General features: G+C 28.7%; 2 protein-coding genes across 2 annotated transcripts; both read right to left on the bottom strand.

Annotated features, from left to right (window-relative positions):
• Positions 1–3957: 3957 nt before the first annotated feature.
• LOC147807745 (putative E3 ubiquitin-protein ligase makorin-1) lies at positions 3958–5031 on the bottom strand. Its single transcript, XM_087166794.1, has one exon. It carries the CDS (start codon positions 5029–5031, stop codon positions 3958–3960), a length of 1074 nt encoding a protein of 357 aa, XP_087022920.1.
• A 9643-nt stretch (positions 5032–14674) lies between these two features.
• Positions 14675–15775, bottom strand: LOC122272147 (E3 ubiquitin-protein ligase makorin-1-like). Its single transcript, XM_087166793.1, has one exon. It carries the CDS (start codon positions 15773–15775, stop codon positions 14675–14677), a length of 1101 nt encoding a protein of 366 aa, XP_087022919.1.
• Positions 15776–24071: the final 8296 nt, after the last annotated feature.

Genomic DNA, 24071 nt, shown 5'->3' with positions numbered 1-24071 from the left:
AAATTGATTGGTAATTCTTGATTAGTAGTCATGCTTTTGAAAGCCTATCTCTTTGTCTATTATCTTCTAAGGAGGGGAATGAAGATGCATTAACCACCTGAGGAAGTTTTTTTTTCTTTTTTTAATTTCTGAACTGAAAATTTTATTTTTATTTAAACCATTTTTTGAAATTTGGCTTTATCTAAATTCAAAATACAATCGAATGTTGCTTATGTGAACATTCTTAATATGAAATATGCTTTTTAAAGAAAGCTTAAATGGAATTGTCTTTGAAATTTTTATTCTCTCAACATGAATGAAAAATTCATTTTCACACCGATAGGAAATAAAACTGATGATTCACAATTTTATGTCAAGATGAATAGGTACTTCTAAAAAATATTCGACAACCTTTATTGTAGAGTGGAATATTTCAGCATTACATCTGTCGAATGAAAAAGATAAATGGAATCGGTATGGTGCTATTAGTGATCGGAAAAACTACAATTTTTAGTTTAGAACAACTATAACTTTTCAACAAATACAACTACTGCTTTTTAAATGTATAATGACTACACCTATCTTCAAAATGGTTTTGGATAAAAAATTGGCTTAAAAAGAATTATTGCATGAAGAGCTAACATGAAGAATAATTTAGAAATATTTATAAAATTTACATGAGTTAGTATGTTATTCTAAAGCAGATTTTTTCGAATTTATTCAGTTAATACAACATTCAACTTCTTATGCCCTTCTCGACAGCGAATATTAATTAAGGGAATGATAGGATGTTTGATGATCTTTATTTTCTTCTAAGAAATTAAGTACCAATTCCTCCCCTTTTAGCACCACTTCCTTTATAGCTAGTTCCAACTGCTAATTAAGTTTTTATTTGCCATTTTAACAATTATTTATTTTCTGTAAACATAGATGGCATCACTTCTTTGAATCGTGTCGTGAAGAAACTAAGAAATTTAGTAGTAAAAAAAAAAGAAAAAGGATTGTTCATACGGGATATATATATATATACATACACTTTGGAAATTTAGTTTATTTTGTGTATTTAATATATTTTTAATATTATGCAAATTTTCGAATATCTCTAAGGAAAGGGGTGGGCTGTTATAACAATATATAGTGCGCAAGTTAAAAGAAGAAAGAAAAAGTAGATCATCCAGACTAATTTTTTATCTAATGATCTATTTTTCACGCTTTAGGACTCAAAATTAAAGGTTCGAGGGTATGACTTCCAATTTGTTAATTAATTATTCACCCTCTCGAACCTTTAAAATTGAGTCCTACAACATGAATAACCCATCACTACATAAAAAGTTAGTCAGGGAGATCAATCTTAACTTTCCAAATCTAATCTACCTAAAAACTATTGCTGTTATTTTTCATTTTATTTAAAATTATACTATTTCATACCAAATTATACCGTTTTTTTTTCATTTTATATTAAATTATTCCATCATTTTATATACCATTAATATTGGTTTAAAAGGTAGAATTTGAAGGTGTAAATTAATTACTATTTGCATGTAAATAAGTTAAGTAATCAAACGCAAACACGTAGTTATTTTGAATACTTATAGCTCTTTTTTAATAGAGTGGGATTATTGAACACCAAAACATGGATCGTTACCGCAATCTGGAAAGCATGGTCTTCATAGTTTTGTCAGGCGAGCCGTCCAAAGTTCTTGTTCCTTATTGTTATTAATTTTTAACACTGGACTTTTTTTAGAGAATCACTAACTTTTTGCGCATATCTAATTTGTTCATCTGAAGATATATCCATACGAAAAAGTTAAATAGTTATTTTTCGCATTTTTTTTAATGATTACCAATTTTGAGTATAAATACAGAAAAATTTTCCCCTCATTTTAGCTAACATAATATAAAGTGACAAAATGTTTTTGAGAAATAAAGATTTGAAAATTTTTAACTCGGAAACTATACCATCAAATTTTGTCACTTAAAATTACGTTGATAAAAATGCTGTATTTTTCCGGTCCATTATTAAACTTCAATTCCCTGAAACGCAACTTTTAAGATTTTCCCTTTGAACTAAACTAATTGAATTTTAATCTATGCACACGAGTTAATTTAAGATGTTTTCTTTTTTGTCCATAATTCCTTTGAAAATGTAGACAGTAAAGTGATTAAAATTGAAAAATACTTTTTAAAATGTTACTTAAAATTGTCTAGAATTTAATATTTATAATAAATAATTAAATTATATGTTAGAAATACTCTACATTGTTTTAACTATGAGAAAGAATTAGCATATTTTTATAAAATACATGGGAAAATAATTATTAAAAATCAATGCATTTCTTAATGAAAATAAATATTTAAGAAAATTATTATACATATTCCCAAGTTTCTTCTTTCTTTACAAAATAAAACAATATTTACTTTTATAATATGTCTTAAATGCAAATATCTTTTACAAAATAGTATATTTTACAAACAAAAATTAAGGAATTAATTAATGATCCGTTTTTGAAAATCAAGATTCACGCTATATGATCGCCTTTCCATTATGCAATTATTCTAATTAAATAACATAATTCTAATTGAAACTGTTAATACGAAATTAATTTTTTCAAGATCATGAAACTATCACATTATTATTGTGAGAAAATATTATCTGAAGAAAAAATGCGTTTTATGAGGTGATAAAGTAGGAAACAACTGCCCTGTAAAATAGGAGAAAAATTTCGCTATTAATGTTTGCATGCTAAGCTTAATCTTGCAAAATTCAGAAGAACTATAAAAAAAAAATATCGTTAAATTGTCTTGCTTTTTAATTAATAGAACAGAAGCAGTACCATATTGTAACATGTCATAAAATTCTAACTTAAACACCATTACTTGACTTTACGAAACAAAATAAATGAACGGTAATACAAATTAAGACATTAAAGCAGAATAGAAAAATGGGAACATACTTTATTTAAAAAAAAAATTCATAAAATTATCAAATATAGCTACTCTTTATTTTTTTAAAAAAAAGTATATTAATAGATAACTATAAATTCAAATCTGCAGATTAGAGCAAAATATATACATTTTCAAATATAATTCAAAAATTAGCATTCATCCATAGATTAACCATAGCATTTATATATAGATTTCATTCACGAAAACATATTTATAGAAAAACATAAATTCAAAGCATGTGTTGTGGAATCGAAGAATTAGGTTGAAAAAAGGCATAATTGAAAAAAAAATTGTTAATAACTCACATTAACAAATATTAAATGCAATGAACAGGAATTATATCATCACACTAATAGAGAATTTTAGCTGAACATAATAAAAAAATTCTTGCACAGATAAAGCTAAACAAATATTGCACTTTTTACAAAAGCTTTCTTTGTACATTAACATATATATTCATTTGTATGTCACATTGAAGATTCAAAAATTTTTATCATATACCATGTTTAATAACCCAGAAATTTTTTTTAATTTTACTTTCATAAACATATAATAATAATAAAATACTCAGAAATTTAATTATTACTTAACAATTAAAAGTTACACTTATATAACACTAAACATAGGGTTTTTTAGAAACATATTGATAGAAAATTTTTTAGAAACTACTATTTAGGCTGAAATACGTTAACATTAATATAGATTATTTCCAAAATTAACTATTATCATTATTAAATAAGACTCGCTTTAAGTTTTACACTCAAAATAGCTTAAAAAAAGTATGTATAAAAAATCATAAATTCAAAACATGTGTAGTAGAATCGACGAATAAGGTTAAAATAAAGGAAGCAATTCTAAAATAAAATAATTGCAGTTACCATTGTCAAATGCACTAAACATAAATAAAAAGAGAATTTCAGCTGAACATAATAAAAAATTCTTGCATGGTTAAATCTAAACAAATTGTGCACTTTCTACAAACGCCTTGCCACTACTTTCATATACAATGGCACAATGTAGATTCGAAATTGTTCACCATCTTCTTGAGTTCCTAAACATTCTATTACTAAAGCGAGATGTCTGGGCAGGTACTGATGGAATAACAGGCATTGCGTGAAGATGAAAACACTCTTCCCCAAAGGGGCAAATTCCTTTATCGTTTTTGAAATATTTACAACGCTTTGTGCTCAAAGACTTTCTATAGTCAGCAATTAATATCTCCTTTTCCCCTTCGGAATGAACCCATTTCTTACTGGGTATGTAAAATCTAGACGGCACTCTACATTCGGGACAAGCACGAGTAACAGCAGGATCTATTAAATCTTCTTCATGAGAATTTCTCACATTTCTCCATTTAATGATGCAGGATAAACAAAACACATGATTGCAATTCTCGAGAATACCAAATCGACGCTCTGCAACTCGATCTTTTTCCATTACGATATCCAAACATATACCACATGACAAATCACGTCGAATATCCGTATCTCGCTCATGCCTACAGACTGCAATATGAAGACCTCGCTGCTTTTCATCAAAAGGATCCAAGCAATATCTTTGACACAGTTCACATAACTCTCCGTGGATGCATGGGCAATCGTCGAATGGACAAACACCATCAAAGAAATGCGGGCAGAATTCCATATCCAACTTTTGTGGCTCTGAACTATCAACACTGTCATTTGAATTCGAAGCAGTGGCTAAATATTTGCTGCTTGCCGGCACGAATTCAGGTGCATTTATCCAGTCGTGTAAATCTGATTCACGACAAAGAGATGCCTCACCATTTAAACTGGTGTTGAAATTTTGAAAATTTTTTTCGGCGGGAAAAATATCCATATTCCCTGTCTGTTGCTGTAAATGACCAGTATTCTGCTCTTCACTACAAGGTTGAGATATATAATAAACACCATCTTCAGCTTTTGGATGAGAATACCAACAATTATCACCAAACATGCAAATGCCTTTCAAAGAAAAACGGCAGACGATATTTTCACGAAATCTAGGCGTCTGTCTAAAATTGCACCTATTACCTTCTTGGCAAGAAGAACTTAAATCAAACGGGCGCACTAATTTCGTCATATCTAGTGGTGCGCTTTCAGCCATTTTACATAATATTTAATTCTGTTTCACGTCTGCTAGTGATAACAACCAACTATGGAATAATAAAGTATAGTGCACTGGGGGAGATAGTGTACATCAGAGGGCGTGTCGATTCTGATGACGTGACTATAATCATCCTGAGCAAAGGCGTATGATTGGTTATCTACAAACTCTTCCTCTTATGGTTGGAGGCCATCATTGCGCATGCGCAAAGTGAACCCATTTCGATCATCTCAGTTGCCATTTGTAAAATAAAAAAAATCTTGCTATCGTTTTAATTTTATTTAATCTTTTTTCTATACTATTTAATATTAATATTTCTTACTTGGTTTATGCAAGTGCTAACATAAAAAGATAAATAATTTGCATTTTAGAATCAGAACAAATTGCGCTCAATAAAATTCACATAAATATTATAAATAAATAGTTTACTTCATCTATAAAAGTGTTTTTTAAAGGTTGAAATTTTACCATTTTTTCTAAAAATATTTAAAATAATTTTTTTTTTGATAATTGAATACAAATGATCTATTATAAATAAACTGTCATTAATGTAGAAATAAAGCATAACCCATTTGTGCCATGAGTCAATTTAAATCTACTTTTTTTATAAAATGGAAAAAAGTAGTAGCACAAATGATTCATTGCTACGATTATTTTGCGAAAACAAGGATGCTTTGCCTACCACACTGTATAATATAATATAAACAGATCTGAAGTAAGCCACATTAATTTTTATAAGTTAAAGTGGAAACCAACAGAAAGAAATATGCACTTAGTACAAACAAATATGTATTATCCCTTATTTCAGATAGTAGTTTTACATACATCAGTCTCCATAGGTTTTTCATACATAGCTTGCGCATAAATGGTTGAATTACTCACATTTTAAAGTTTCACTTTAGCATTTGCACACACTCACCAAGAAATTAGATAATTTTGATTAATATTTTATGCATAAGGAATAACCGTGCATTGTCTATAAAGACTTTAAGATCCTTTAAAGAGCCACGTTCCTAACTCATTGGACAGCATGTGTATTTTAAATAAAAATTAGAAATGCATGTTATTATAATCAATTTTCTCTAATTAAATTGATTTGAATCAGATGTCTAATATTATTACATAATGAAATTGCTGGCAATGCACTACACTGTAAAAAATATCGTATCAAATAACGGTAAAAAGTGCCGGCACTCGCCGTGCTGTTATTTCTTACCGTAAAATCTGTTTTTACCAGAAAATGTTACGGATCAGAGAATCTAATATACCGTAATTTTTGGAGTAATAATTACCGTAAAATTACTGAATCGCTTTAAATAAATACTACTTTCAAAATTGCGTAATATATAATATTTTATGGTAAAATGGTTTATGTATGACAAAACTGCTGGCATTTTATACTGTAATTTGATCCGCAATTTTTTAGAATGCAGTACTTTTGTTTGAACTTCTAATATTTAAGAAGAACCCATTTGAGAATAAAATGAAAATAAAGGCTTGTTGAATGAAATAATCTTGCTATGAAACACGAGTAGCGTGCTTTAATTTTGATAAGTCTTTCTAACAAACTTTTGATGATGAAACGTCATTTGACAGTTAGATTAACAGTTAGAATTCGCTTTGTTGGATTAACAAAACCAACTCATAATAATTTTCTAATTCTTCTATTGACTTTTCTCAAAATTGTGAAGCAATAAAATTATGCGGTTTATGGTTATGAGTAAGTAAATTAAAATTACACATTTGTCTGTTTTCAGATTTTTTTAATTTTAATTCTATTAGTTTAAATTTATGAAAACCAGTTCGGATAATGCTTAATTTTTTAACGTAAATTAATTAAAAATAAATATGCTTACCAAAAATCTAAAAATATATATTACTGTTATTGTTGCTGCTTATCCACCTTGGCTTAGACAAACTAAACCAAATTCAAAAGATCATGTCGCGCAATTAAATCCAAAACTATATCCCCTCCATTTAACAGCTGCCCCACTGAGGTACCAATGCAATCTAAGATATGAGAGGGAAAATCGATGGCAGAGCAGCATAAGTCTTCTTATTTCCGCTAAAAATTAGACTTTTAATGTGACTGACTAGTCCTAAGACTAGACTAGATATAGGGTTGTTCAAAGTGCCTGCCCGCGGAACGGGCATCTGACTTTTTCATCGCATAATGTGTGCCCTTGGGCGACTAAGACTTTTGGCTTTAGTGATTAGTCCTTAATGTGACAGGACTAGATATAGTTTGTCTACGGTAAGAACACCCCCTCCCCCGAAACAAAGTTTGAGGCCGACTGCTGCTATCAGAAAAAGAATAGCTCATTTTAGGGAGGGTAGCTTCTCTTTACTCTATGACTAACATTATGGAACGAAGAAAGAGATTCCCTTTCTATCACAAACCCGAACCAAAGCCTTTAAAACGAGAGCCAAAGTGGTGGAGCTTTTTAACATTGTTTCAACCCGTACAGCATATGAACTCTGAGAAATGTAACAAATACATAACAGTTAGGAAGATACGTAGAAAAATTCTGAAAATGATAATAAACATGTTTCTGAAACATCGAGAATGAAATATTATAAAAAAGTGCTTAGAGAAACATTTCTGTGACATCCCGTTTGAAATATTTCGAAGCAAAAACAATTCCGCAACTGCTTTTCTTATAAGCTTCCTCTGTGCGTGTGCAACACGTAAAATGATGTCTTATCCCTCTTTTGGTATGCAATAAGTGACATAGGATGTTAATTAAAAAGTAATTAAAATAGGAACAAATGGGATGTTAATTAAAAAGTAATTAAAATAGGAACAAATAGGATGCTAATTAGAATAGGAACTTAATTAAAAAACAAGGGCAATTAATTTCTTTCAACTCACAAGTTCGTAAATTTCTTACATTGAACTAGATTTATATCAGAACTCAGTTGATAGTCCTGATTATTTCGTAGTTAGAAGGATGTTATACATAAAACAATCAAAAAGTTTATTGATTTGAAATTGTAAAAAAAAAAATTCATTTAAATTTATTCATTACATTAAACTTTCAGATTATTTCCAATATTAATTCTCGAAAAATTTCTATGTTCAACAAGGTCATATTTAATTGTGAAATATAATATTTTTATTTTATTCTTCACAGTTAAAAAGTTACCTATCTTTAGGTTTATAATTTAGCAAAATAGTTTTTTTTCGCCTACCAATTATACTGATACTCTTGAGAAAGTTAGTCGCTCATTAAAATATTTTCTGCTATTTAACAAGCATGAGTGATTTCAAATTCTTATTTTCTTGCTTAATTCTGTCTCTGTGACATGCAAATCAAGTAATTTTTAATAGTTTAGGTTGACAATTGTCACTCTTGAGGGATAATCCGATTAGGTTGTTCACCATGTGCTACTGATATACTAAGAAAGAATTTTTGAGACTATTCATTATCTCCAACAATGCTTAAAAGTGTCACTTGACAATACTTCCCCAGAAGATAAGCAGCAATTTTCTTTTAAGTGACAAATTCTTTATTATTTATTGAGAAGTTATCATTAACAAATTTTCAAGGAATGAAAATACAATTCAAAAATATTCTATTAGTCGTTCAGACATTTCTATTGAATATCCTCTTTATTCTCTAAGAAATGTTATCACTTTCTGGGAACCCCGATGGTACCAGTTTGAATACCCTTCAGAATTGAATATTTTCAAAAAAGCAGATTTTCAAGATCCCATTAGATGAATGCATCTGGTGAAATCTTAAGAGGATGCCACACCCCAAGGAAGAATCTTTTCATTTCAAATTATCTTTCACCTTCAGTACTTACTTAAAATTTAAAAGAACGAAAAAGTAAGTTCAGACAAACCTAGAGTAAGTCGTGAAGTTTCAATAGCTGAAAAAAATACTTCAAAATATTAAAATGTAAACAAAATATTAGACGAGAACTTCTCCGTTGCATAATCCTTAGTTATCATCTCATAATTTATTTTCATTTGCATATTTTAAAATTTTCTTTTCAGTATTTGAAACTTCATGGTTCACTCTAGGTTTGTCTGAACTCACTTTTTCTACATTTTAAATTAGTAATGAAGTAGTAATAGAATTTGCGACGAAAATTTTCTTCCGAGATATGGCGTCCTCTTAAGAGGATGCCACACCAAGGGACAATCTTTTCGTTTCAAATTCTATTTCACCTCCATTTAAAATTTAAAGTGTAGAAAAAGTGAGTTCAGACGAACCTAATGTAAGCCATGAAGCTTCTATTGTTGAAACTTTTTTTTAAAAAATATCAAAATGCAAACAAATTATTGAAGAGGAACTTCTCCATTGCGTAGTCCAAAAATATCTTCTCATGATTTTCATTCTGATATCTTTAAAATATCTTTCCAGTACTTGAAACTTCATGGCTTTATCTAGGTTTGTCTGAACTCAATTTTTCCATCGCTTGAATTTTTATTTAGTTATGAAGGTGAAAGAGAATTTGAGATGAAAAGTTTCATCCAGAGTTAGGCGCCCTCATAAGTTCTCGCCCAATTTTAAATAAAACGGTACACATAATTTTTTTTTCGAGCTAAGTATCAAAACTTTTAGTTTTTAAATGTTCTCTCTCGGAAATAACATTTTGATATAATTTATACTAAATTAGTATAGTAGGAGTAAAAATTACTGCTTAGTAAAAAAATAAACAAGTTATTATAAAACCATTATCAAGTTACTTACACAGACTATTACTGATGCCTATTTATTAGATGGAGTAATATTATAAGAATGTATATAACAGCTAAAATGTTACCAAGAATTGATGGGATTTCTTTTAGAATAGAAAGCAAAAGGGTAAAGGGAACTCTCACATTATTTCGGAATTTCCTTCTTTTAAATATAGTATATATATACTTTTGCAATTTTTTTATTTTTTACATTTTTGCAGATGCTGGAGTAAGTCTACATTTTAAATTAGTAATGAAGTAGAAATAGAATTTGCGACGAAAATTTTCGACCGAGATATGGCGTCCTCTTAAGAGGATGCCACACCCAGGGACAATCTTTTCGTTTCAAATTCTATTTCACCTCCATTACTTATTTCAAGTGCAGAAAAAGTGAGTTCAAACGAACCTAATGTAAGCTATGAAGTTTCTATTGCTAAAATTTTTTTAAAAGAATATCAAAATGCAAAAAAAATCTTGAAATAGAACTTCTCCATATCATGTCATTCTTCTTTCACCCAACAAAAAAGTTTAATGTACTGTCACATTTAAGGAAATAAGATTTAAATAGTTTCTTTGAAACTTATAGTAGATCGAATGACTCATTGTTAATGGAAACATTCTTTCATTCTGAATCCCATTTAAGAGCTCTAGAAGCTAACAAAATACTGTCTAAAGTTGTAGTACTTTTATTTATTACCTATCAGGTCCTATAAGAACTTAATCTAAGTAGCACTGATATTACATTTCTTGCCATCAGTACCTTTTTAGAAATCAGTAAATTGCATTATTGTTTTTTATTGAAAAGCCATTTCTTTTATTTAAATTAAATTTTTTTAAGTATTAGACACAAAAATGCGTTTGAAAATAATGTGGTTATATAGCTTGAAACTGTAATAAGACAAATTATAAAGTATTGAAAATAAATAATAAAATTCTAAAGAATAACTTGTTTGAAGGCAAAATGTTCTGTAATTTTCCCAGACCGTCGCCACTAGCCCATTGTGCAATGCTAGTGATACGTAAATACAATCGTGTTCCAGCTATCTCAGCACAAAACTTCTCCCCCTCTTCAGTGAGCGTAATCCTTAATCAATCTTCAATTGTCAAAATGAGAGAAGGAAAATCGGAGAGGTGAAGAACTAAGATGAAGCTTGGAGAGGGGTGCTAGAGGAGTATCCCTTATTGCCCACGCAGACTTTTTTTTTTAACTGCAAAATAATTTCTTATTTTTAAGTTATTTTCTTAATATTTCAAAAAGTCATCCTCGATTGATGCAAAATTTATTTAATTTCAGACAATTTATCAAAAATTAAATGAAATAACTTTGTATTTATCACTTAATGTAAACGGTGTTTTAAAACCCATAAATGTCTTTTAATTATAGCTTAATTTAGTTAATAATTTCAGTTAGTAGTTATTTACTTAAATTTATATTATGTTATGAATGTTAAGTTATTAATTATTTAATAATTATAATAAATTTTTTATAAGCATTGTGTAATGATTTTTAAAGAAATGTTTTTAGAGTGTGTAATTGGTATTATTTTTAGTATCATTGCCACTCATTTTTGTTTCATAGTATTAAACGATTTAGTGCTAGTTTTTAACTCTAAGCTTTTATTCTGATTTGCTAAAATTATAAATGTCTAATTAAAAATTTAATGAAATATTTGTGTTCAATATTCTTATGATTTTTAACTAATAAGTTTTTGATAGTTTTAATGTTGGTTTACATTTTTAGTTTGATTTATGCGCATTTTAATTTTTCATTTTAACTTACGATAACAGTTCATTTTAATTTACGATACTCAAATTATACCAGTTGGCATTAGTAAGTGTAGTGTTAGCTCCCTCATAAGTTTTTAAAATTACAATTTTTTTATATTCCTTAAAAACTCTAAAAGTTATATTCCTTAAAACCACTAAGAAAATATTCTGCTATTCTAATTAAGAAAATATTCTTAATTTTTATTGAGAAAAATATTTAAGTAATAGCTAATAACAGTAACTTTATTTTATCAGAATGATAACATTTGAGCGGAATATTAAAGCTGAATATTTAAATTTAAATAAATAGTGTAACTCACTAGGGGTAGAAATTACTTCTAGAATGGAAATATTTCAATAATTGTTGCCTTTTCCCATTGGCATTTCTCAAGAAATTTGTTACTTAGCTCTACTTGGTAGTTCAATTCTTATCTTAACTCTTTATAATATATTAAAAAGATCAGCCACACCTGTTAAGAACATATACTGAGATCCGAATATATGTAACAATGCAAAGAAAGAACAGGCTCATTCTTTTAAATGCCTGTGGTTATCAATCAATTCTATTCTCTTTTTATCTAAATGTATTCTGATCTTATTGAGACAGAGTGTAAATAGGAAATTGAAATACTCCCCCCCCCCCTTTAGCAAATGAGATCACCCTGCAATATGAGATGGTATATATATATATATATATATATATATATATATATATATATATATATATATATATATATATATATATATATATATATATATATACCATCAAATTTTGCCACTTGAAATTAAGTTCATAAAAATGCTGTATTTTTCTGTTCATTATTAAATTTTAATTCAGAAATAGTTATCAATTATTTTTTAATATTTATAATAAAAAATAACTAATGTTATTAAAATTATTCTCTTTTTTTGAATCTTTAAATAAGTGAATTCAATAACTGTGTACGAATATTGTTCAATTCTCTTCGATAAGAGGTGTTAATTTCACTATTGAGGTATTAATTAATGTTAATTTTATTATTGAGGTATTTATTAGAAAGTTAACATTATTCTGGAAAATACATTTTGTATTTCCCAGATTCCTACTATCCATATTGTTGTAGAAAAATGTCTTAATCAGTTGAAAAACATTTAAGGTTATTGGAACGAAATATGTTTTTGATCCCGATTTTGTACAATACGTTTGTACAATAGTGTACAATACGTGAAAACGCGCCCATTATACCAAATTAATAAATTTTTTTGCTCATTGTACAGGGGTTGCAATTTGGGCGAAAAACAATTCTCTGAAACGCAACTTTTAGGGTTTTTCTTTTTAACTTAACTGATTGGACGAACAACTTAACTATCTTGAATTTTAATCTATGTCCGCCAGTTTTCTTTTTTGTCTATTAATTCTTTGAAAATGCAGTTAATAAAGTGATTCAAATTGAAAAAATTTTTTAAAAATATTTTTCAAAATATTAATTGAAATTGACTAGAAATTATTATTTATAAAAAAAATAATAAATAAATAAATAAATAAATTATTGGTCAGAAATACTCTGCATTGTTTTGATTATGAGAAAGAATCAGCATATTTTTATAAAATACGTCGGAAATTTTTTTTAAAAAATCAATGCATTTCTTAATAAAAGCTAATTTAGCTTTTATTAAGGAAATTATTATACATATTCCTAAGTTTCTTCTTTCATTACATAATAAAATAATATTTACTTTTTCAATTAATCATTGAAAAAAAATCTTTTAATTTAGCTTTTAAACTGCAAAAAGGTAAGTGAAAAATACAAACATAATAATTTTTTTGGTAATACCAATATATTTTTTTCGTAAATTTTTGTATTGGTAAATGATATTTCAAACAATATCTTAAATGCAAATATCTTTTGCAAAATACAATATATTACTAACATAAAATAAGGAATTAATTAATGGCCCATTTTCGAAAATCTAGATTTACGCTATGATCGATAAGCTTTTCCATTATGCAATTATTCTAATTAAATATCATAATTCTAATTCAGAGTAAACTGTTAATAAGAAAGTAATTCTTTCAAAAGCATGAAACTATTGTTTTATTATTGTGAGAAAATATTATTTAAGCAATATGGGAAAAAATGCTTTTCATGAGGTGATAAAGTATGGATCTACTGCCCTGAAAAATAAGAAATCTGTTTCCAGAGAGAAAAATTTCGCCATTAATGTTTGCATGCTAAGCTTAATCTAACAATATGTAAAAGAACTATAAAAAAAATCGTTAAAAGTTAAATTGTCCTGCTTTTTAATTTTCAATACAGAAGCCGTACCATACTGTAACATCTCATAAAATTTTAACTTCACGAAACAAAATAAATGAACGCTAATAAAAATGAAGATATTAAAACAGAATAGAAAAATAGGAACATGACGCTTTATTAATTTATTTTAAATCATAAAATCATCAAATATGGCTACACTTAAAATTATTTTTTTAAAGAAAGTTTATTCATAGAAAACTATAAATTCAAATCCACGGATTAGAGCAAAATATTAACAGCTAAAAATATAATTAAAGAATTAGCATTTATCATTCATTATTGTCACATTGTAGATTCAAAAATGCTCATCATATACGATATTTAATAATTCAGAAAAATAAATTTCAGTTTTACTTTCTTAAACAAGTAATAATAATAATAAAATATACTCATAGATTTAGTCATGACTCAACAATTTAAAGTTACACTTATATTACACTAAAAGTTAGTTTCTTTGGAAACATATTGATAGAAAAATGTTTTAAAATCGAAGATTTAGGCTGAAATAAGTGAACATTAAAATAGATTATTTCTGAAATTAACTATTATCATTCATTAAATAGGACTCACTTTAAGTTCTACACTCAAAATAACTAAAAGAAAGTACTTATAGAAAAACATAAATTCAAAACATGTGTACTAGAAGCGACGATTAAAGTTAAAATAAAGGAAGCAATTAAAAAATAATTAAAAAAAAAACAATTCGCAGTCACAATTGTCAAATGCAGCAAACATGAATAAAGTCAGCACTTAAAGAGAGAATTTCAACGGAACATAATAAAAAATTCCTGCACAGTTAAATCTAAACAAATGTTGAACTCTTTACAAACGCGTTGTCAGTACTTTCATGTACCATCATCTTCATGGCACATTGCAGATTACAAAATGTTCACCATCTTCTTGAGTTCCTAAACATTCTATTATTAAAGCGACGTTTCTGGACAGCTACTGATGGAATAACAGGCATTGCGTGAAGATGAAAACACTCTTCACCAAAGGGGCAAATTCCTTTACCGTTTTTGAAATATTTACAACGTTTTGCGCTTAAAGACTTTCTATAGTCGGCAATTACCATCTCTTTTTCCCCTTCAGAATGAACCCATTTCTTACTGGGTATGTAAAATCTAGACGGCACTCTACATTCGGGACAAGCACGAGTAACAGCAGGATCTATTACATCTTCTTCATGAGAATTTTGCACATTTCTCCATTTAATGATGCAGGATAAACAAAACACGTGATTGCAATTCTCGAGAATACCAAATCGACGCTCTGCAGTTCGATCTTTTTCCATTACGATATCCAAACATATACCACATGACAAATCACATCGAATATCCGTATCTCGCTCGTGCCTACAGACTGCAATATGAAGATCTCGTTGCTTTTCATCAAAAGGATCCAAGCAATATCTTTGACACAGTTTACATAACTCTCCGTGGATGCATGGGCAATCGTCGAATGGACAAATACCATCAAAGAAATGCGGGCAGAATTCCATATCCAGTTTAGCTGATGATTCAGAAGTCTGCTCATTTTGTGAACTATCAACACTGTCATTTGATTTCGAAGAAGTGGCTAAATATTTGTTGTTTGCCGGCACGAATTCAGGTGCATTTATCCATTCGCGTAAATCTGATTCACCACAAAGAGATGCCTCACCATTTATACTGGTGTTGAAATTTATAAGACTTTTCGCAGCGGGAAAAATATCCAGACCCCTTGTCCGTTGATGGGTAGGACCAGTATTCTGCTCTTCATTACTAGATTGAGATATATAATAAACATCCTCTTTAGCGCTTGGATGAGAATACCAACAGTTATCACCAAACATGCAAATGCCTTTCAAGGAAAAACGACAGACGATATTTTCACGAGATCTACATGAGCCGTCGTGTGTATAATTGCACCAATCACCTTCTTGGCAAGAAGAATTTAAATAAAACGGGCACACTAATTTCGTCATATTTACTGGTGCGCTTTCAGCCATTTTATATAATACTTAATTCACTTTCACCTCTGCTAGTGATAACAACCAACTATGGAGTAATACAATGAAAAAGCGCACAGGGGGAGATAGTGTACTTCAGAGAACGTGTCGATTCGAAAAGTTTTTTTTTTAAAGTTGCATTTTTACCATTTTTCTAAAAATATTTTAAGTCTTTTTCTTTTTTTGCTAATTGAATGCAAATGATCTTTTATGAATAAACTGTCATTAATGAAGAAATAAAGCATAACCCATTTGTGACCTGAGTCTATTTAAATTGACTTTTTTTAAAAAAGAAAAAAGTGGTAGCTCAAATGATTCATTTCTAAAATTTATTTTGCGAATACAAGAAAGTTTTGTTTACCACACTATAATAATAATATGAACAGATCTGAAGTAAGCCACATAAATTTTTTAAAGTTAAAGTGCAAGCCAAAAGAGAGAAATATGCATTTAGTACAAACAAATATGTACTATCCCTTATTTCAGATAGTAGTTTTTCAAACATCAATCTCCATAGGTTTTTCATATATAGCTTGCGCTTAGGTATAAATGGGTTAATTACTCACATAAAGTAAAAACTTTAGCATTTGCACACGCTCACTAAGGTCACACCTTTGATTAATATTTACTTGGACCTTCTTTTGCCTGTATTCTTGAGGGTACCCATTTTATAAGTTTCTGTATTGCATTTATGCATAGGGAACAACCATGTATTGGCTACAAAGACTTTCAGATCCCTAAAACAGTGCAAACAAGGCTAGAGCCAAGTTCCTAACTCATTGGACAGCGTGTGTATTTTAAATAAAAACTAGACATAGATAGTTCATAAAGAAAAGCGAATTTTCGTAAAAAAATGCATGAATATCTTTAATTAAGTCATTTTCTTGTTCCCGATAGCAAGAATTGAATATAAATACGCGTCAACAATGATGCAATTTTTGTTATATAACGAAATGAAATTGTTAACAATGAGTTTCACTCATACTAACAATGTATACCAATAATATCAATTGTTAAAATAGCGATATTCCAAAAAAAAAAATTCATTCTTGATTGAACTGCTATAAAAAGAGGTTTGATTAAGCGCTTGAGATATTTCAAAATGGCTTTTGGTGTAAAAAAGTGGATTAGGAAACAAATGTAAGTGAACATAATATTCATTAAATCATTTATTAGGATATTAATTTGAATTACAGCTCCATAAATACTGTTATTTTTTTCAACCTATTGTATTTTTGTTTAGTACCTATTGTAGTTAACAATATTTGCTCTAGAGTACAATTTCTGTGATTAGGATAACTTTATTTTACAACTAAAAGTAAAGTATAAAAGTTGGTTTAATTTATTAATGTTTTTTTTAGAAAAACATTCAGGATGATTGTTTAATTGACACTCATGAAATAATTAAGTTACATTCTTGTTAGTGAAATATTTTTTAATCACCGTTGCCAATTTTCCAAGAAAAAAGTAGTGATATAGCGACTATGAATTTTGATACATAAGCGCTAGAATTCAAATTTATTTAATATATGCATATATTCAGCAAAATATTTTAAATTATATTACAGAACTATCGCCAATTCAGTGATATATTATTTAATATGCAAAAGAACATTAGATTTGGTGATAGTATCAGTTTTTAACATTGTATTTAGTACCACTATCGTATTATTGATCTTTAGTTTTAGTGCCACAGTAAATCACTCTTAAAAAAATGTACTATAGTATATAATTCAGATAAAGATAATATATTGTACTCCATTATTGAAGGATGATCACCAGGGTTGCTTTAAGCTTAGTTCACCAATTCTTCTCGAAGAGGGATAAGATGATAAGAGCGCACTCCACTAGGTTTTGGAAAACCTAGTGGACCTAGGTTTTAGAAACACCGGGTTCGCTACATTCCAGTCGGCATCTACTTAATGCATAAGTATCTGAAAGAAAAAGGACGAAGACTTTAAGTTCTTGCTTACTAAGAGGAACAGTATTATTCAAGTAAATTTGAGAAAAAAATTTTTGGTATTAATTAATTCTAAACGTAAAACGCAAATATCTCTATAGCCATTTATCATTTTCTTATCACTGGGAAGTATTAAGTATCATATCTGATTGATTAGTGAATGGAACTTGAGTATCGTTTTTTTTTTTAATTTAAAAGTCTCCATATCTCTTACAGCACATTTCTGTTAATAAGGTTTTAGCCTGTTGCAGTTACAGTTAATTTCTCTCTCTGCTTAATAATTAGCCAGAAAAAGTGTTGGAAAATGTTGAATTATAAGATTTCTTTTAAGACACGACTCACAAATTAAATGTTTTTTATGATTTTTTTCCACTTATAGCATAACATTTATTTAAGATAATAAAATGAGAAATCATACTTTTAAGATGTAAAATGGATCTTGTAAGCCGGTAAGATTATATAAGAATGTGTTAAGTGTCCTATTAATTTTCATTTTAGAGTCAACGTCAAAAGATCTGGCGTCAAAAAGTATGACTATTTGGTGGATGATGGAGTGGTTGTGAAAAAGAAGGGAAAACCCTTCAATCACAAATCATATTTTAAAGATGTTGTCTTGGACAACTATGATGTGATTAAGCCCTTTGTGGGAAGAATCGGATCGGAATTCTTGGATCTCAATTTGGCTCAGGTAATTTAGTAATGCCTAGATACATCATTTATATTTATTTTATTTTAAAGTTAATTTCACGTCTCAATTATAATTTTGTGAATGTAGGGAAATAATGGTAACAAAATATTTTCTTTTGAGATTCAACTTATACGCATTCATGTAACCAACCATCTTTAAGCCAGCTGGAATCGTAGCAGGAATTCTGAATTTTCTGTGACGCCGCTCAAATAGTTAATGATGAGCATTGATTTTTTAATGATAATGTTATTAGTCTAAATTCTACGGTAGAAAATTTTAGTTTTTATTAGTTACTTATTTTAAAATTCAACATAGAAATTTTACAGAAGATAACATAAATGCTGTTAACTTTGTCTGTGGGAGTTACTACAAAATTCTTTTTTTGTTCACTAACACTTTTCAATTACATTTCTAGCAAAATTATTTTTAGAAAAATTACTTGAAGCATTTTAGTTATTTCTCTAATTCTCTTATTATTAGGAATTAAGTTTTCAAAACAATGATAAAGTGCTCATTTCCATTCTGTAAATGCACCTAAAGGTAAAAGGAAATCTTTACCTGCTTTAAAAATTTAAAAATCTTCGAACAGAAATTTAAATTTTTCAAAGAAAAGATCTATTTCAGAGAATAAAAAAATGAGATATTCTATAATATAGTTCCTTTTTTATCTTTCCTCCTTAAAAGTTAACCTTTTTATCCAAGCAAATTTTTTCATAGTATACTTAATATATGAAATATGAGCATATGTTCAACTAATTTATTTTATTATTAACTTTCCATTATTCTCTTTCAGCCAGAAGTGCTTGATGCATTTTGTCCCGATGATCCTAATGACACTGGTGATTCTGAGGTCAAAAAATGATCCAAATGATAGTCTGTATTAAATTGTTCATGCACTGAACATTAATACATTCTCTGCATTTTGAACAGAAATGTGAAGAATTTGACGTATAGTTTGTGTGTGATATGAGCCCCTTAACGGGTGGACTCTATTATTGGACCGGAAAACTCTCCGGATATTTATGTAAAACTTCAAATATTTTGAACGACAAAAGCCAAATTTTTGCTATTGTGTGATTTGAGTGCCAAAAAGGACAGACTTTATTTTTGGATCTGAAAACTCTCCCTACATTTGCCGAGAAACTCAACAATTTTCAACGACACATAACATGAATATTGAGCGATATGAGTTTCTGAAAGGGTGGAACTAGAAACTTTCACGATATCTTTGTAAAGACTCAAAGATTTTGACCGCCTAATGACAAATAATGCTATGAGCCTCTAAAAGGGTGGACTCAATTTTTTGAAACTGAAAACTCTCACACATTTTTGTAAAAACTCAAAGGTTTTGAGCAGGACTATAGAGTAATATGAACCCCAAAAATGGTGAACTCTGTATATTAATCTGGAAACTCTCCCGGTATTTACGTAAATTCTTAAAGATTTTGAGCGACTCGTGACATGCATATTGTGTGATATGAGCCCCAAAAAAGATGGACTCCGTTTGTGAAAATGAAAACTCTCCCGATATTTCGTAAAAATTCAAGGATTTTGAGTGACTCGTGACTATTGTGGTATATGAGTTCCTTAAAGGGAGGACTCCGTTTGTGAACTACAAATTCTGAACATTTCTTGTAAAAGATTGTTTTCTTTAAATTTATTGATTGTTTAAAAGATTGTTGTATTTTCAATAAATTGTAACTGATTTCTAAAATAATAATGATAAAAAAATATGAAAAAATAAAAATAAATAAAATAAAAACTTAAAATAATGTTTTTTTATTGATCTACCTCTTATAATGCTTCATGTAACATCAAATCATAATGTTTTTCTTAAAAATCTTTTTAGGATACAAAATATTTACTCTTGCATTTTATGTTTGTTTAAATTATCAATATGATATCTTCAAAAGATTTTAAAAGCAATTTTAAGCTTTTTAAGGATATTAGCTTTTTAAGAATTAATACAATAAATATTTTAAAGATTTACCCATTTTAATACAGTCCAAAAACTGATGCCATGTGTATTGCCATACATTTTCATATTTTTTCATACTTACATATATTTTTCATAATTTTTCATTTCATGCATTTTTTATATTTCATACGTTTTTCAATGCCTACTTTTTCATATTATACATATTCATTTATTCATATTTTTTATACTACATGTTTGAAATTTGCCTTCTTGTAGGGTATACATATGTATAATGTTTCATGGTTTTTTTGATGAATCCTTTTTAGAAGTAAACTAGGAGGCTCCGCCCCCTGCTCGCTAACGCTCGCCAACCCCCGAGAATTGCTACGCAATCCTATGTGGTTCACGCCGTGAACCATGGCTCGCTGCGCTCGCTCGCCAATGAACACAATGTTCTAGCACAAAGACATAATATATTATCACCAAAGACATAGTATTTTATCATCAAAGACATAGTATTGTACTTATGTAGAAGAATTCTACCAATGTTCTAATTGGCTTTTAAAAAAGTATATTAGCTATTTAGATTGTACATGGTGAAAAAATCAAAACATTAGCTAAATAAGAAACATATTAGCAAAATAAATTATCAAATATTGCTTCACTAATATTCTGCATTTTAAAGCGTGAAAATTCAACGCATAAATAAACGCGAAATATAAAAAAATTCAATGCATTCAATACAAACACTTAAACGTTTTTTAGACGTTTAAGTAGTTCCCAGTAGAAAAATATCAATTCAACAGCGGCCTTTTAAAGCATTCTCACTTCAATTAATTAATTAATTCCTAATTGTGTATACTATAGCCTACGTCACAGGTTGTGTTATTCCTACTAAATTTAACCCATGAACGGCATTTTCTGCGAGCCTAACTTCAAGCCACAAATAAACAAACGAAGTGTTTGATCGTTTAAATAGCTGCTCGCCAGATTTTATTGCATTATGAAGAAAAGTAATTGATATTCGATTTTTGATTAATAATTGATTTATGTGGATAGTGGCATTTATGTGGATAGTGGCATAGAATTTAGCATTGCGTCATGGTAAATGTTATTCCTAAGTGGAAGTAGTTGCGTTTTTTTTTTTATATTCAGAACTCAGTAGATAGTACTGGTTATTTCGCAGTCAGAAGAATGTTATGCAGAAAACAATCAAAAAGTTTATTGGTTTGAAATCGAAAAAAAAATTCATTTAAATTTATTAATTACATTAAACATTTAGGTTACTTCTAATATTAATTGCTGAAAGGTTTCTATGTTTAACTAGGTCATATTGAATTGTTATCAAATATATTATTTTCATTCCTTTCTTCTCAATTAAAAAGTTTCCTACCTTTAGATATAAAATTTAGCAAAAAAAACTTTTTTTTACTCACGCCAATAATGTTTTTACTTGTACTCTTTGAAAAATTAAAGTTATTCATTAAACTATTTTCTGCTATTTAACAACCATGATTGCTAAGTGATAGCAAATCTTTATTTTCCTGCTTAACCCTGTCTCTGTATCATGTAGATCAAGTAAATTTTAATGGCTATAGTTCGTTCATCAGGAGTTGGCACTCGGCTCCACCTCCTCGGTCAGAGAGTTCATTTTAACGTGGGAGTGAAAGCAGAAACATATTCGAGCTTGAAAATGATACAACCTTTAATGCATGCCAAACGCAAACAGTGAATTCTATTTCAATCACTAACCTCGCTTTATCATCTACTAATTATACCTTTCGTTACTCAAGCTAATTAAATATATTTTAAATTTAAAAACTGCTGTTTTCCCAGCAAAGTGTCATAAAAAGGACAAACTATTCACTCAAAAGAGAGAAATGTCATCAAATTTATTAAATATTTAATGTTAAAAAAAATACACATAAAGATTATGAAATAAATTTTTTTTGTCATACGATCGCCAAATAGCAACCTTGTTAAGGATTGTTCACATCCTTCTCCCAAAAATAGCGAAATAGTATCGTCGGACACCACGTGATGAAGGCTGAGTCAAGTGCCTACTCCTGGTGAACGAACAATAGTTTAAGTTGTCAATTTTCACTTTTGATGGATAATCCTATTAAGCTATTCGCCATGCGCTATTGATAACTTAAGAAAAACTAATTGAGACAATTCATTATCTCCCACAATGCTTAAAAGTGTAACTTGAGAATATTTCCTCAGAAGATAAGCAAAAATTTTCTTTTGAATGATAAATTTTTTATTATCTATTGAGAAGTTATCATTAGCATTCAATAGTATAAATTTTTTTTTCAAGGATTGAAAACACAATTCAAAAATATTCTATTAGACATTTCTATTGAATATCTTCTTTATTCTCCAAGAAATGTTATCACTTTCCCAAAGCTTCAGAACCTCATTCATTCTCTAGGCATCATTGATGGTACAAGATTGAATATCCCTCAGATTGAATATTTTCAGAAAAGAAGACGCTCAAGTTCTCATTAGAATCATTAGATGAATGAATCTGGTAAAAGCTTAAAAGGATGTCATACCGCGGAAGAAAATCTTCGTCACAAATTCTCTTTCTCCATCGTTACTAATTTAAAATTTAAAAGAAAAGAAAAAGCGAGTTCTGGCAAACCTAGAGTAAGTTACGAAGTTTCAATGGCTTAAAAAATACTTCAAAATATTAAAATGCAAACAAATTATTAGAAGAAAACTTCTCCGTTGCGTAATCCTAAGTTATCGTCTCATAATTTATTTTCATTTGTCTATTTTCAAATTTTGCTTTCAGTATTTGAAACTTCATGGTTTACTTTTGGTTTGTCTAAACTCACTTTTTCTAGTTTTTAAATTTTAAATTAGTAATGAAATAGAATTAGAATTTGCGACGAAAACTTTCTTCTGAGGTATGGCGTCCTCTTAAGAGGATGCCACACCAAGGGACAATCTTTACGTTTCAAATTCTTTTTCACCTCCATTACTAATTTGAAATTTAGGGTGTAGAAAAAGTGAGTTCAGACGAACCTAATGTAAGTTATGAAGTTGTAATTGCTGAAATTTTTGAAAAGAAATATCAAAATGGAAACAAATTATTGAAAGAGAACTTCTCTATTGCGTAGTCCTAAAATAGCTTCTCACGATTTGCAGTTTGATATCTTAAAAATTTCTTTTCAGTACTTGAAGCTTCATGGCTTTATCATGGTTTGTCAGAATTCACTTTTTCTATAGTTTAAAATAGTTATGAAGGTGAAAGAAAATTTACGACGAAAAGTTTCATCCAGGCTTAGGCACCCTCATAAGTTCTCGGCCAATTTTAAACAAAACGGTACACATAATTTTTTTTCGAGCTAAGTATCATAAGCATTACTTTTTAAATGTTCTCTCTCGGAAATAACATTTTGACATAATTTATACTAAATTAGTATAGTAGGAGTAAAAATTACTGTTTGGTAAAAAATAAGCAAATTATTATAAAACCATTTTCAAGTTATTTACACAGACAATTACTGATGCCTATTTATTAGATAGAGTAATATTATAAAAATGTATGTAACAGCTAAAATGTTACCAAAAATTTATGGATTTTTTTTTAGAACAGAAACCAAGAAGCTAAAGTGAGCTTTCATATTATATCGGGAATTTCTTCTTTTTTAATTTTTTTCTAAACATTTTTGAGGATGCTAGATTAAAAGCACATTGACAATTTTTTTTAAATTTGTAC

This window comes from Parasteatoda tepidariorum, chromosome 6, assembly GCF_982258835.1.
Source record: "Parasteatoda tepidariorum strain Cologne lab strain chromosome 6, Ptep-v5.0, whole genome shotgun sequence".
In the NCBI taxonomy this organism is placed as follows: domain Eukaryota; kingdom Metazoa; phylum Arthropoda; class Arachnida; order Araneae; family Theridiidae; genus Parasteatoda; species Parasteatoda tepidariorum.
Note: the sequence above shows the minus strand (reverse complement) of the source record. Positions and strands in the feature narration are given on the sequence as shown.